At 40.6% G+C, this 16,327-nt stretch overlaps 1 protein-coding gene across 1 annotated transcript in view; it reads right to left on the reverse strand.

The window, feature by feature from the left end:
- Positions 1 to 2,486: 2,486 nt before the first annotated feature.
- MYH15 (myosin heavy chain 15) overlaps positions 2,487 to 16,327 on the reverse strand; it is a 127,419-nt gene continuing 113,578 nt past the window's right edge. Inside the window, exons 39-42 of the mRNA XM_058556514.1 lie at positions 14,714 to 14,818; positions 4,024 to 4,119; positions 2,907 to 3,081; positions 2,487 to 2,629 (exon numbers count right to left, since the gene is read on the reverse strand). Coding sequence (XP_058412497.1) covers positions 2,487 to 2,629; positions 2,907 to 3,081; positions 4,024 to 4,119; positions 14,714 to 14,818 — 519 coding nt within the window. The remainder of the gene's footprint in view (positions 2,630 to 2,906; positions 3,082 to 4,023; positions 4,120 to 14,713; positions 14,819 to 16,327) is intronic.

A 16,327-nucleotide genomic window follows, 5' to 3' on the forward strand; every position in this document is an offset into this window, starting at 1 on the left:
CCTGGCCAGGACTCTGTGAGGCTGAGGGAGGAACCTGACAGGAGCTGGAAGAGCTGCGGGCCCAGGGAGCAGTTGCTGGTTTCTGCTAGCTCACCTTTCTGGCCTGGGGTAATATTTGCCAGCCAGCACAGCGCCTGGGGCCGTACCCTGCCCTGACGAGCATAAAATAAACAGCTGCTCCTTCATTTCTGCCCATCAAATCTGGTGCAAATTTCTCTTGTGACCAACTCCAATCTAGAATCACACAGAGAAAGAATTCCGGGAAATGTACCTCCAGTTTAGCTAAATGGGCACAATACAAAGCCAGCGTACCACCTATCACTGAACTCAACGTCTTGTGTGAGAGGCCACTTCAGTGTTTACAGTCTGCACCAGCATGCAGCTCACATGTATGTCGATTAGGAGGGTTTACCTACAAGTTCAAAATGCCTCATTGTGACTATAGATAAATCACAGCACTAAGAGAAAGGTTTATCAACTCCCACCATTAGTGGCTAAAAATACAGACTCATAGATGTAAGACACGAATTAAGCAAAATTTGCTAACTTCAGTAATAACCATTTACCAACACGCACTTGTCCCCAAGGACCACGACTGGTCTAAGGATGCCTTCTACGACTATCACTCATTAAGAGGCAATATGGACAATAGAACAAGTATTCATTTATTTTTTTTAACTTTAGAATGTAAAAGATTCTTGGATTTATATAACCTTTCATGTGAAATGTTTACCTGTATTTGAGGATCAAAAACTCCCCGTTAACCTTGGAAGCAACAATACTCCCTTTAATTATTACATTTTTCTAATCCTCTTGTTTAAACTGCTTTTCACACCATGTAAATAAGTTTTTTTTTTTTAATGTTTCAAATGCAACTTAAGTTTTTGGCTATAAAGTGGTGCCCTCCTTGTGCTTCTCCAGTCACTGTCTTTCATAAGCAAGACTGCTTATTCTTCACGAACCTGAAAAACAGAATATCAGTGTGTTCTGTGAGAGTCCTGTGACTTTCAGCAGTGGAACACACGCCCAGAACCAAGCCCAGTCCTTTCTAGAGGTAAGCAGGCCTTAGCCAACTCTTCATTAGCTTCCAAGGGAGGCAGAGAATTGAGGAAATTATCTATACTATGGAAAGCAGACCCCGGTAATTCATGTAGGCGAGCTCGATCACTCCTCGCCTTGCCGATGAAGGCAGCGCCCTCTACAGAAGACCCCATGGGGGAAAGACTAGCCACATCACCAATTTGCTCCACAGCCCCGACCCAATTCTATCAGAAAACCTTTTCCTCGTGACAGCTGAGAGATTTTCAGGCTTTCCTTCTGTGACTGGGAAACAATTAGTCATTGCACTGCCAAGGACAGTTTTCCTATTCATCTCTGGCCTCTCAGAAGCAATTTCTGCTACACTCATTTTATTCTTTGTTGGAAACAACTGTGTCAAAGTCGAATGCATTACATCTGTTGTGGAGGCCCTTCGACCTCCTGCAGCTGAGTGCAATTGCAGCACATGTGCGGCATTCTCCTAAACAAATCCATTCTAGGGGGTTGTGGGCGGGCTCTGCACAGAAGACCCCAAATCCAATGCCATAACACTTCTCAAATTGAGGCCAGAGTTCAATCCGCTTAACCTGACCTCTCCATATAGGCCTTATCCCTGAGACAGCTATTCAGGCATCAATAAGAAGTCTCCGGAGTCTGCCCATGACTCATGCTTCTCACATTTAGATCCAAATATATTCAACATAACTAACTTTTAATCTCTCCTTCAAAAGAGATTCTTTTGACCTCAAGGTAATATTTATTATTGGCAACCCTATCTACTTATCTTGCAGGGTGATTAGTAATTCATTTACAATAAATAAGAAAGAGGACCAGGCACGTACCAAATTTTAAAAAATGAAATGATGGTGCCTATCTGTACTAGGCACTGTGCTAAGTGCTTTTTAGGCATTCCATGAAGGATATCCAATCTCCTGTAATCTGCTTCTCCTAAAGCCAGATTTCATTTAAAAACTATGTGTTCCTGGGAAAATCTCAGCAAGGAATCTGAGGTTACCCTGACTGCTACGGTCTGTGTCCCCCAAATTTATATGCTGAAATCCTAACCCCCTAGTGATGGATGGTATTTGGGAGGTGATTAGGTCATGAGGGTAGAGTCCTCATGAATGGGATTAGTGCCCTTACAAAAGAGACCCCAGAGAGCTTTTCTCACCCTTTCCACTACATGAGGTTACAAGGAGAAAAAGGCCATCTATGAGGAAATGGCCCTCACCAGATATTGAATCTGCTAGCACTATGATCCTGGACTTCCCAGCGCCTAAAACTGTGAGAAATAAATATCTGTTGTTTACAAGCCACCCAGTCTCTGTTGTTCTGTTATAGCAGCCTGAGCAGAGTAAGACACTGACGCCGCCAAGCCTAGAGTTCAGTGTTCTTTGTCACTCTGCTACTTTGCCAGGAAAATTAGGGAAGAGGCCGCTACTATTGGATCAGAACAGCAGTTTCATGGACCACAAGGATGTAGAAAGTTCCTTTCTCTGTGTTTCAGGGTAGAAAGCAGGACTCTCGCATTTGTTGTCCTCCACTGCCTCAATTTTCCACCTGTCTAGGTGGTACGGAGTCAGGTACTTGTCTACCATAGAAAGAGTTCATTTAGAATTTCAAGCAGATCCTTCTGTGCTTTTTAAATCCTCTTTGCTCCCTGGACTCCTGACTGTCCTACACAAATGAATCTAGGCCCTGGAGCTCAGCCTGCAAGTTAACCCAGAAATGAGCATTTGAGAAGTATAAATACAGTGTGCATCCTCCTCAAATGCTTAGCACTTCATCCTACCTGGACAAGTAGGAGTTAGTAAATATGGAAAGATTTTATAGAACCTGTTTTAGGTTCTATAGAGACCTAAACACACATGCTTTAAGAGTTAGGACAGAGTTGAAAATCTGACGTACCTTTTTTCCAAACTCTTTTGCTTTAATCTTGAGTTTATTGACTTGAGATTCTGCTATCTCTGCCCTTTCCTTAGCTGCGTTCAGCTCATGTTGTTGCTTCTTATACTTAGAAAGATATTGATTGGCTTGTGCTTCCTATAAAATAAAAAATGAAAAAAAAAAGAAACCCCTGTGCCTACATAGTCATATTTTTTTCGACTCTGATACGAGAAAGCTGAAAAATGTGGAAGGAATCTAAACTTCTGAGTACTGAATGGAATATCATATTTTGGTATGATATATAGGGATTCAGACTTTCTAGCAGGCACAGGATCCATTTTTATAACTGTTGTTCCCTGGAAATAGAAAACATGGTCGGCACTTTCCACCAACTGGATATAGTTCAGCTTTCACAGATTTGTGATAGAATAATCACAATTGTTTGTCTTGTAATCAGTGCAACATCCTATTCTACCTCTCGGTGATGGGGGTTTGTCTTTACAATTATATGGGGTAACAGGTAATTATTAGACATAGCAGTGTTTTAGCCCAAATCATTTACATAATCAATTCAAAACCCCTCAAGAGAGATGATTATTAGGCATAAATCAATATATACGGTACTTATCAATTACATTCCACGTAGCTATGGATACTAATCCAGGGTTGGCAAGTACCTTTCAAGTGGTGGTGGTGATGTCCACAGCCATGTCCAGGCTTATCAGGAAACAGGACTGTGAACTGCATTTATGCTCACCCAAGGTTTTAGGGTGAGGAAGGCCCCAGGGTGATTACTCAACCAAAAATTTGCCATCTCTACATGATTCCATGCTCTTACTTGGCTCATTTTTTGCAATGCACATGGTTGGGTGTAACCATAAGGTTGAGGAAGAGAGCTCTGGCTCCCTGGAGGGAAAAGTAGCGCAAATTTTTACCATGGGTGATAATTCTAGCTTGAGAAAAAACAGAGAATGAGCAGACTTTAAGGTGAGCTGGTCCTCTCTGATAAGCTGCTCCCCTAGCTCAGGGCACATATCTCCGTTAATCAAAAACCATGGCTAGGAAATCCATGAGGCTGCAACTGTGTCAGTCACTTACCACTGTCTCGATTTGCTGCTTGTAACTTTGCACTTTTAGCTGAAGATTATCCATCAGAGTCTGCATCCTGCTCAGATTTTTCTTGTCTTCCTCTGCCTGAAATGCACAGGTATGTATGTGAAGGTGATTTGAAGGACCCAGCAACTGCATTGGGAGTAGCCTCATGTGAGGAAATAAGAGTAAGGAGACTTGTTTAACACTACATTAGAGTGATGATTTGAAAACCAGTTTAACTCTACTCATCCCAAGTTCCAAGAAATTAATAAACACAGCTCTGTGCAATGACAGTCATTTCTTCTCATCCAACACAGAACTCCCAGCCTTCACTAAAATGGAATTTAAAGCCACTAGTTTCAATCTGGTCTTCATCCCTCCCATCCCAACCATCTGCCTGTGGTTTCTCAGTCCTGTCCCATCTACCAGCCCCCCACCTCCCCACCAATCAAACCAATGCTTCTCTTGAACTTTCTAATTGACCCTTGGCTTTGCGTAATGGAACTATAGCAAAGCTAAGTTTTCTAGAATTCTGGTGTGGACATCAGCAGAGACAGTGAAGAAAATTCTACAAGCTGTGGAGACCATGTTGTGAGCATTCTCATTGCTTCTATTGCAACCCAGTCTTGGGCTGGAGAAAGGAAATTGAGTGAGACGGTGTTTTTCAACAGCGCTCTGCAGAGCCTTAGGTATTGCAAGGAGAAAGGAGGGGAGAGGCAGGCAGGTAGGTAAGGCTCTGCATGTCCCGTGTTTTCCACACCATTTTAGCTAGAATATCTCCACTTTGAAGCTGTTGAACTTGCCCAAAGAAAAAAGTGTCTCAACCAGCTGAGCTTGTGCACACGTTTGGTGCCCTGGTTTTTGAGGCTTCTGCCCAGGGGACACCCTTTGAAGGCTTGGCTCTGGTGGCCAGCAGGACTTATGTTCATGGGTCCCACATGCTGCAACAAACAGAAACTGTTCTTAGTCAGCTATCCCCACCCCCCACCAAGGTACAGTGCAGAAGCAGCAAACTGAAACACCCAGTCTTTCTATGAAAGAAGCCAATTTGTTTATCTCAGTAGCTGTGGCTCAAGGGCCAGGTTTCTAATTTAACACCTATCTAGGGACTGACTACAATACTCTCCAGAGATCGAGGAGGTCTGAGGGTGCCATCTTCATGCTTTCCATCTGCCCTGCCCCAGGCGGCTAGTATCTCCAAGAAAGGAGATTTTTGAATGAGTCTGGTGCCCTGGCTTTTGTGGCTGATGCCCAGAGGACACATCCCTTGATAGCCTGGCTCTGATGGCCAACAGGGCTTGTGTTCACAGGTTCAATAGGATGGTAGCAAACAAAAAAACAGTTCTTAATTGGCTATCAATCCAAAGCTCAGCAGAAAGGGAACAGAAATGCCCATTTCCCAGTTTTCCCCTGAAATAGGTATATTTGCATATTTTAAAAGCTCCTGCCTGAGGGTCTGGCTTCCAATCAGCCTGCATCTAGGTACTGACCAAGATTCCCCCCCTTTGAGACACTAACAGGTCTTGGACACTCTCAACTACTGGGAGCCAGTTAAGAACAAAGAAGCCTGCTTGGACAATCATAAAGTTCTCAGAGACAACCAACAGCTAGGGTCGGATTGAACAATAAAGATCATCTCCTGGATGAGACTATTCATTCAAGATTGGGAGAGGTAGCTTTTTAGAGAGTTTAGATAGTTTTCTTAAATGCATAGAAACCAACACAGAACATCAAGGAAAATGAAGAAACAAAGGAATATGTTCCAGATGAAATAACAAGATAAAACTTCAGAAAAAGATGGAGGTAAGTGACTTACCTGATACAGATTTCAAAATAATGGTTATATAGATGCTCACCAAGCTCAGGAGAACAACAAATGAACAAACTGAAAATTTCAACAAAGAGATAGAAAATACAAAAATGTACCAAACAGAAATCATAGAGAGGAAGAATACAATAACTGAACTGAAAAATACAATAGAGGGGTTTAAGAACAGACTAGATCAAGCAGAAGAAGGGATCAATGAACTTGAAGACAGGATAGTAAAATTCATCCCATCAGAGCAGCAAAAAGAAAAAAGAATGAAACAGAGTAAAGATAGCTTAAGGGACTTATGGGACAACATCAAGCAGACAAACATTCACAGTATAGGGAGTCTCAGAAGAAGAAAAGAGAGCAAGGGGCAGAAAATTTATTTGAAGAAATAATGGCTGAAAACTTCCCTAACCTGGGGAAGGAAACAGACATCCAGATCCAGGAAGCCCAGAGAGTTCCAAATTAGATGAACCCAAGGAGGCCCACACCAAGACACATTATAATTAAACTGTCAAAAGTTAAAGACAAGGAAAGAATCTTAAAAGTACCAAGAGAAAAACAACTTGTTATATAGAAGAAAACTCCCATGAGACTATCAGATGTTTTTTCAGGAGAAACGTTCCAGGCCATAAGAAAGTAGCACAATATATGCAAACTGGTAAAAGAAAAACGTCAACCAAGCATACTCTACCCAGCAAAGTTGTCCTTCAGAATCGAAGGAGAGAGAAACAGTTTTCCAGACAAGCAAAAGCTAGAGGAGTTCAGCACCACTAGACTAGCCTTATAAGAAATGTTAAAGGAACATCTTTAAGCTGACACAAAAGGCACAAATTAGCAACAGGAAAACATGAAAGTATAAATCTCACTGGTAAAGATAAATATATAGTTAAATTCAGTATAATCTAAGGTTGTAATGGTGGTGGGTAAATCACTTATAAATCTAGTATTAACGTTAAAAGACAAAAATAGAAAAAAAACTATAACTACAAAAATTTGTTAATGAATACACAAGATAAAAAGATATAAATTGTGACATCAAAAACATAAAATGTGGGCAGCAGGAGAGAGTAAAAATGTAGAGCTTTAGAATGCATTCAAACTTAAGTTGTTATCAACTTAAAATAGACTATTATAAATACAGGTTATTTTATGTTAGCCCCATAGTAACCACAAAGCAAAAACCTATAGTGGATACACAGAAGATAAAGGAATCTAAGCATGCCACTACAGAAAATCATCAAATCACAAACAAAGAAACCAAGAGAAGAAGAAAGAAAGAAAGGAATTACAAAACAGCCAGAAAACAATTAACGAACTTGCAGTAAGTATATACCTATTAATAATTAAATGTGAATGAACTGAATTCTCCAATCGAAAGACATAGAATGGCTGAAGGGGCAAAAAAAAAAAAAAACGAGACCCATCTATCTGCTGCCTACAAGAGACTCACTTCAGATGTAAGACCACACACAGACTGAAAGTGAAGGGATGGAAAAAGATATTCCATGTAAATGGAAACCAAAATAAAGGTAGGGTAGCTATACTTATATGAGACAAAATAGACTTTAAGATAAAGAAGGTCATTATATAATGATAAAAGATTAATCCAAAAAGAATATATAACATTATAAATATTTATGCACCAACATAGGAGTATCTAAATATACAAAGCAAATATTAACAGACCTAAAGCGAGAAATAAACAGCAATACAGTAATAGTAGGGAACTTTAATACCCCACTTTTGTCAATGAATAGATCATACAGATAGAAAATCAATTAAAAAACATTGGCCTTAAACAACACAGTAGACCAGATGAACTTAACAGACATATACAGAACATTCCAAACAAAAGCAACAGAATACACATTCTTCTCAAGTGCACGTGGAACACTCTCCAGGACAGATCATATGTTAGGCCACAAAACAAGTCTTAATAAATTTAAATGGATTGAAGTCATATCAAGTATCTTTTCCAACCACAATGGTGTGAAACTAGAAATCAAGTACAAGAAAAAAATGAGAAAATTCACAAATATATGGAGATTAAATAACATGCCACTGAACAACCGATGTGTCAAAGAAGAAATCAAAAGAGAAGTCAAAAAATACCTTGAGACAAATAAAAATGGAAATACAACATATCAAAACATATGGGATGTACCAAAAGCAATTCTAAGAGGGAAGCTCACACTGATGAACACCTAAATTAAGAAACAAGAAAGATCTCAAATATACAACCTAATTTTAGATCTCAAGGAACTGGAAAAAGAAGAATAAATGAAGTCTAAAGTTAGTAGAAGGAAGGAAATAAAGATGAGAGTGAAGAGAACTAGAGATTAAAAGACAGTAGAAAGATCAATGAAACTAAGAGCTGGACTTTTTAAAAAGATAAACAAAATTGACAAACCTTAGCTAGACTCACCAAGAAAAAAAGAGGATTCAAATAAATAAAATAAAAAATGAGAGAGGAAACATTACAACTGATTCCACAGAAATACAAAGGATCATAAGAGACTACTATAAACAACTATTCTCCAAAAAATTGGACAATCTAGAAGAAATGGATAAATTCCTGGAACATACAACCTACCAAGACTGAATCATGAAGAAATAGAAAACCTGAAGAGACCAGTTACTAGTAAGGACATCGAATCAGTAATCAAAAACCTCCCAACCAACAAAAGTCCAGAACCAGGTGGTTTCACTGCTGAATTCTAAAAACATTTAAAGAATTAGTACCAATCCTTCCCAAACCCTTCCAAAAAATAAGAGAGGAGGGAACACTTTCAAACTCATTTTACAAGGCCAGCATTACCCTGATACCAAAACCAGACAAGGACGCTATAAAAAAAATAAAACTACAGGCCACTATGCCTGATCAACATAGAAGCAAAAATCCTTAACAAAATATTAGCAAACCAAATTAAACAACACATTAAAAAAAAACATACACCACGATCAAGCGGGATTTACCCCAGGGATGCAAGGATTGTTCAACACCTGCAACTTAACCAATATGACACACCACATTAACAAATGAATGATAAAAATCATATGATCCTCTCAACAGGTGCAGAAAAAGCATTTGACAAAATTCAACATTCATCCATGATAAAACTTCAACAAAATGAGTCTAGCGAGAATGTACCTCAATGTAATAAAGGCCATATATGACAAACCCACAGCTAATATCACATTCAATGAAGAAAAACTGAAAGCTTTTCCTCTAAGATCAAGAACAAGACAAGGACCCCCTCCTCTTGCTGCTTTTATTCAACATAGTATTGGAAGTCTCAGCCAGAGCAATTAGGCAAGAAAAAGAAATAAAAGGCATTCAAATTGGAACGGAAGAAGTAAAACTGCCTCTATTTGCAGATGACACGATGTTATATACAGAAAACCCTAAAGACTCCACCATAAACTGTTAGAACTAATAAACGGACTTAGTAAAGTTGCAGAATACAAAATCAATATACAAAAATCAGTTGCATTTCTGTACACTAAAATCAAACTATTAGAAAGAGAAATTAAGAAAACAATCTCATTTACAATTGCATCAAAAAGTATAACATAGGCATAAATTTAATCAAGGAGGTGAAAGACCTATACACTGAAAACTATAAGACATTGAATAGATAAATTGAAGAAGACACAAATAAATGGAAAGATATTTCATGGACTAGAATAATTAATATTGTTAAATTGTCCATACTATCCAAAGCAATGTACAGATTCAATGCAATCCCCTATCATAAATCCAAAGGCATTTTTCACAGAAATGGAACAATCAATCCTAAAATTTGTATAGAACCACAAAAGACCCCAAATAGGTAAAGCAATCTTGAGAAAGAAGAACAAAGCTGGAGGCATCACACTTCCTGATTTCAAACTATATTACAAAGCTATAGCATTCCAAACAGTATGGTATTGGCATAAAAACAAAAACATAGACCAATGGAACAGAATAGAGAGCCCACAAACAAACCCACACATGTATGGTCAATTAATTTATGACAAAAGAGCCAAGAAAATACAATGGGGAAAGGACAATCTCTTCAATAAATGGGGTTGGGAAAACTAGACAGCCACATGCAAAACAAAAAAAAAAGTAACTGTACCACTATCTTACACCATACACAAAAATTAACTCAAAATGGATTAATGACTTTAATGTAAGACCTGAAACTATAAAATCCTAGAAGAAAACATAGGGAGTAAGCTCCTTGATACTGGCCTTGGCAATTCTTTTTTGGATTTGACACCAAAAGCAAAGACAACAGAAGCAAAAATAAATAAGTGAGACTACGTCAAACTAAAAAACTTCTGTATAGCAAAGGAAACCACCAACAAAATGAAAACGCAACCTATGGAATGTGACAGAATATTTGCAAATCATGTATACAATAAGGGGTTAATATCTAAAACACATAAAGAACGCATATAACTGAATAGCAAAAAAACCCAAAAATCTGATTAAAAGGTGGGCAGAAAATCTGAATAGACATTTTTCAAAAGAAGACATACAAATGGCCAGCAGGTACATGAAAAGGTGCTCAACATCACTAGTCATCAGGGAAATGCAAACCAAAACTATAATGAGATATTATCTCACACCTGTTAGAACGGCTATTATCAAAAAGACAAGAAATAAGTGTTGGTGAGAATGTGGAGAAAAGGGAATCCTGGTGCACTCTTGATGGGAATGCAAATTGATGCAGCCACTATGGAAAACAATATGGAGTTTCCTCAAAAAATTAAAAATAGGACTACCATATGATCTAGTAATTCCACTGCTGGGTATTTATCTGAAGGAAACAAAATCACTATCTCGAAAAGATATGTGCATCTCCATGTTCATGGCAGCATTATTTACAATAGCCAAGACATGGAAACAACCTAAGTGTTGGATGAATGGATACAGAAAATGTGGTATGTATATACCACGGAATATTATTCAGCCATAAAAAAGAAGGAAATTTTGCCATTTGCAACACCTTGGATGGATCTTGAGGGCATTATGCTAAGTGAAATAAATCAGTTGGAGAAAGACAAATCATATATGATTTCACCTACACATGGAATCGAAAAAAAACGAACTTACAGAAACAGAGAACAGACTGGTGGTTGCCAGAGGTGGGGGTGAGGGGGCAGTGGGGAAAATGAGTGAAGGTAGTCAAAAGGTACAAACCTCCAGTTATAGGATGAATAAGTCCTGGGGACTTATGTAATGTACAGCATGGTGACTACAGTTAACAATACTGTATTGTATATTTGAAAGTTGATAAGAGGCTTCTCATCACAAGAAAAAAAATTTGTAACTATGTGTGGTTATGGATGCTAACCAAACTTGTTGTGATAATCATTCACAATGTAAATATATATCAAATCATTATGTTGTATACCCAAAACTAACACAATGTAACAGTCAATTATATCTCAATATAAATAAATAAATGTAGGTTTAACCAAGCTGTTTCTATTGCCTAGAATGCTCCCCCCTACCTTAATCTACAATCTGACAGTAGATAATTAATTACTAATTTTAAGCTCACTAATGTAGGGACCAACAATATATAAGGAATGACATGGTTAGGGAAATGAGACAAATCCATTTTTTAAATAAAATCTCTTCTCTGTTTACATCTGCTTATTTCCCTACCTCTCAGGCTTAAGAAATTTGAAAATTCATATAATTATGTGTTTATAAGAAGTTCTAAAACCAACAGAGGTTTAGTTGCTTAAAACCAATTTACTGTGTGAGTAAACTGACTGTGTGGTAAAAGAGGCCACACAGAAGAAAATGGGGAAATGCTGGAGGTGCTTGTGATGTTAACGATGCTCCTCCCACCTGGGCAGCAGAGCCTCTGACGTTAGGCCCGGGTTCCCGTCTCAGCTCTGAGGTTAAGTAACTGCAGCAGCCACGGTTGTGCTCTGTTTGGGTTTCCCTTTAAGCAAAGAACTAGCCATTCAGCCATGAGGAGTGCAGTTCCCTGAAAACCTCCAGCTTTCGGATCTGCCCCAGCATCTTCCCTGAGATCACACACTCCCCAGGCAGCACCCCTCACCCCCACCCAGTAACTAGGCACAGTAGAGTTACGAGGGTCCGGACATTTCCGCCCAACATGGGACTCCTCTATGGGCAATCTTGGTGCTGGAGACTTGCTCGGAGCTGCACGCAGTCTGAGGCTCCTTCTAGCCAATCCTCCTTCCTTCACCCTCTCCCTTCACAGGGGTCAGACTCACATTGGGGTCTGAAGGCTTTCTCTGACCCATCCTGCTTGCTCTCCCTTTATCTTTCCCAGGTGTTACCTCCAATAAAGAATACCCTGTACTTGTAACTCCATTCTGGCCTCTGGTTCCCGGAGAACCCACCTGAGAACAGATTTTATTTCCTTATCCCTAAAAATGAAGATACTATATCTGTAATTAGATTTGTAGGGATTATATAACATCTACACACAGATCTCTGAATGTAGGAAGCAACTGTGAAATGGAGCAGGCGGCTGGAGAGTGAGGGGCAGAAAAAGTCTTTACCTTCTACAACAATTTTCAGTTCCTAATCTTATGTCCTGCTTTATAGCACATTTTTCCAGGCACTGGAGAGAGAAAATAGGATGAGTTGCCAAATGCTAGAGGGACATACGGGGGAAGACAAATGCTCCGTGGGGACTGGCCATAGAACTATGGCGGATGGGGGTCATACGCTCTCCAGTGTAGTAGGATCTTTGCAGAGGATTTTTCCTAGGAAAGGAAAACTTTCAAAATGACACTTTCAATTGGCACCTAGGATGTACCATCACAAAACACCCTGCTTCACGGTCCTGATGGTTACTTTGATTATATTTGATGTTAAACATGTTGAATTGACTCAGCATCTACTTTGAGTACTTTAAAACCAGGCATTGAGATCAAGGAAAGTGGAGGGCTCTCTAATGTCTCTTTAAACTTACAGGGTCTATCCTAATATCTTGCATAAAATAGGGCTCAATAGGTGTTATCTGATTTGATGGCAGAAAATCATGGCATAACTGAATAGATATACTCTAAGCATTGTGCAGATACTTGGAAGACATTAAGAAATACAGCTCCTTACTAGCACATAGGGAACACTAAGATTATTGCGATAAAGAAACAAAGATAAAACACAATAGAACAAGAATGCCTTCCTTGGGACAATGAAAAGCAAAAAAGTATAGCTTTAGTGTTTTGTTCTATAATGAAGTTGTTTACAGAAGAAAACAGTAAGAATAATCCATAGGAAAATAAACAGAAGAAAACCCCAGACATTATTAACAAGCAGCATTTTATTCCTTCAACATGGGTGGCCTCCCCAGCCTCCCTCAAAAGAAGAGTAGACCAGCACGTCCTCCATGTTCCCCAGGTATTTACTTCCTTAGCCACACAGACCATGGCTCACTCTTGAGTGGCTTTGATAATACCCAGACTGATCTAAAGAAGTGTCAGACGAACTCATCTTAGAAAAGAACCACTTATTCAGCAAAGAACTGTGCAAGAAGCTCATTTCATCATAATTAGCCCAAGATGATGCTTCTGAAGTGCTCTGCTTTCTTATCAACACTATCCTTCCTGAAGACTTTGACACATCTAAGGACTCAGCCGTCGGGACCAGAATCTGGACCCACAGATCTTGCATCAGTACTGTCCCAGTTGCTGTAAAAATGGGTGCCTAGAATGAGTTTGCCTTTTTACTGTAGCAAGCTACATTGTGTGGCGGGAGAGGGCCTAGAATGGCCTTTGGCATGTGTTTGACGACTGAAATATGTGCACCTGCTCTGTGCCAGGAAGATGGAGGCCCTGGGGAGTGAACAGTACGTGCCTCTGCCGTCTGGACTCTATGTTCTACTCCATTTGAAGAAAAGGGGAGAAAGGATAGAAAACGAAAACAGAAGTGAAGGAGGGGGCTGGCCCTGTGGCTTAGCGGTTAAGTACGCGCGCTCCACTACTGGCTGCCCGGGTTCGGATCCCGGGCGTGCACTGACACACTGCTTCTCCGGCCATGCTGAGGCCACGTCCCACATACAGCAACTAGAAGGATGTGCATCTATGACATACAACTATCTACTGGGGCTTTGGGGAGAAAAAGGGGAAAAAAAACAAAAGGAGGAGGATTGGCAATAGATGTTAGCTCAGAGTCAGTCTTCCTCAGCAAAAAGAGGAGGATTAGCACGGATGTTAGCTCAGGGCTGATCTTCCTCACAAATTAAAAAAAAAAGAAGTGAAGGAGTATATTGCTACTTTAGAAATGCCTTAGTTACTGGTAAGAAGTCTGCCTACCTCTTTCCAGTTACTCACTTGACACCAATGTTAGTCAGCAGGAAAACAGAGTCAGAAGGCTTGGGGAGGAGGGGGGCTCTTGATAGCATTTGCTTTGTTTCCACCTGGCACCAGCTCAGTGGCCTGGAGTGTTTGTGCCACCAGAAAATAGGAATGGAAATGTCCCCTGCTCCAATTTAGTCAGCGTCCCCTGGAACCTGGGCGCTGAGTAGCCACCCCAGGCCCCGCCAGTCAGTTCATTTACACATTGTTCTCACTCAGCCTCTCACAGGAAGGCATCTTTCTGAAAGTGCTGCAGACATTATGTGTGAAAAAACAAGGACGGTATAAACAGCTTTTCACTTCTAATTGCAACTTGCCACTCACATTTTGCTTCCTGAGAGCTCCGGAAAGGGATGGCCCAAATTACTAATAGCAGAGGAGCTGGAAGGGTGAGTCAGGGTCTACTGCTGAGCCAGAGCGAGGATGGAGAGGGAGCTGCAGGAGGCCTAGAAGGCCGTCTCAGGCTGAAGGAGCACATTCTTCCAGGATTCTTCCTGGAATAGAGCCCAGCCAGACAAACGGGGAGGTTTCCTGGCGTACCTGATAGGTCAGCTCTTTGACGCATCGCTCAAGCCGGCGGGCTCCCCTCTGGGCCTCCGCGGTGCGGCGGACTTCACCCTCCAGTTCGCCTTCCAGTTCACGAACCTGCAACCAACCAGGATCTCAGACCACAGGCTGGCAGCCAGCAAGCCAGGCTGGTGCTGTATTTGCCCGTTGGCACGATCATTTGAAACAGAGGGAAATCACCAAGGGAAGATGTGTCCACTCTCCTTCTGACCGTGGTTGAACAGGGAAACCTCTCTGGGAAAACTGCCTCTCCAAAAGTGAGTTGTTTGAACTATGCAAGTTCATAAAAGGACTGGTTAGACTCTGAGGGATGTGAAAGGTTAATCCATGCAGAGGTGATAAGCTTCCCCTCTTAGATTATAAAATCACACACACACACGTATGTATGAATGTAGGCAAGTATATGGGGAGAATAAGCTATATACAGCACACTTCAAGGATTCAGCCGGTGTACCACCTGATCTGAAGCTTCTTTCTCCATGTTCAGCTCGGACTCCCTAAAGAAATCAGACCCTGAGTCACACATACGTCACACACAGCCCCGCAGCCCTGCTTGTCTCCAAACCCAGCTTGGGAGAGCTATTTTGCACACTAGCAATCTGCCTGTAGCCTTATAGAATTATACAAACGAGGTTAACAACATTCATCCAACACATATCTGATGCCCACTACACACCAGACCTGGGGGGTGGTGGAGATACAGCAAGCAGCAAAGCAAAGATCTCTCCCCTGTGAAAGCGTAGAATCTAAAGAGGGGAAACACACAAACAAAATAAAGTAAAATACAGAACAAGTTAGATGTGATAAGTGACATGGAGAGGAATAAAGCGAGAAGCGGGGTAGGGAGTTGAGGGGGGAAGGGTGCTGGCTGCCCCTTCTCTTCCCCCAGACATCCATGGCTCTCTCCCTGCCTTCTTGACACAAATGCCGCCTTCTCAGTGGGGTTTCCTGACAACCACCCCTTTAAAACTGCAAAGTGGCGATGCCCTGAGGTAAGAATGTGCCTGGAATGTCTGACCCCACCGCTTCCTATCCCCCCACCCTCCCCCAGTTTAGCTGTACTTTCCCCCTTGTTCTTCTTCAGAGGTATAAGGCGGGCAATGGGGGGCGGGAGAGTCAGCAGGTGTGAAGTTCCTTGTGCTTGAAGCCCATTAAAGAAAATCGTCTGGCCCCCTTTCAGATAGAAACCTAACACAGCTGTGTCAGTTGGGACACGAGACTAACAGAGGTCCTCTTCTACTTTTTTAAGTACTTACAGTTTTGCTATGTTTTTTTTAAGCTATTAAACACTTCAGGGAAAAATCGCTTTATTAAATTTAGCAAATCCTAGACATCATATAATTCCACCTGTAAATATTTCTTTATGTAATTCTAATAGCTAACGGTATGATGATGATGTTTTTAAGGAAATAAACTATAATTCCTTAGTATCATTTGATATTCAGGAGCTCATTGCTACTGAGTCATCCTTGGTTCTAGGCCTTAACAGCAATTGGAAATAAAATAAAATTCTGCAATCTTAAATTTGAGTTGGAAATACTAGTATCATATATGTATTTTTTTAGGAAAAAAAAGCATAGTGTAAGT

The sequence above is a fragment of the Diceros bicornis genome, chromosome 15 (genome assembly GCF_020826845.1).
Source record: "Diceros bicornis minor isolate mBicDic1 chromosome 15, mDicBic1.mat.cur, whole genome shotgun sequence".
Classification (NCBI taxonomy): Eukaryota; Metazoa; Chordata; class Mammalia; order Perissodactyla; family Rhinocerotidae; genus Diceros; species Diceros bicornis.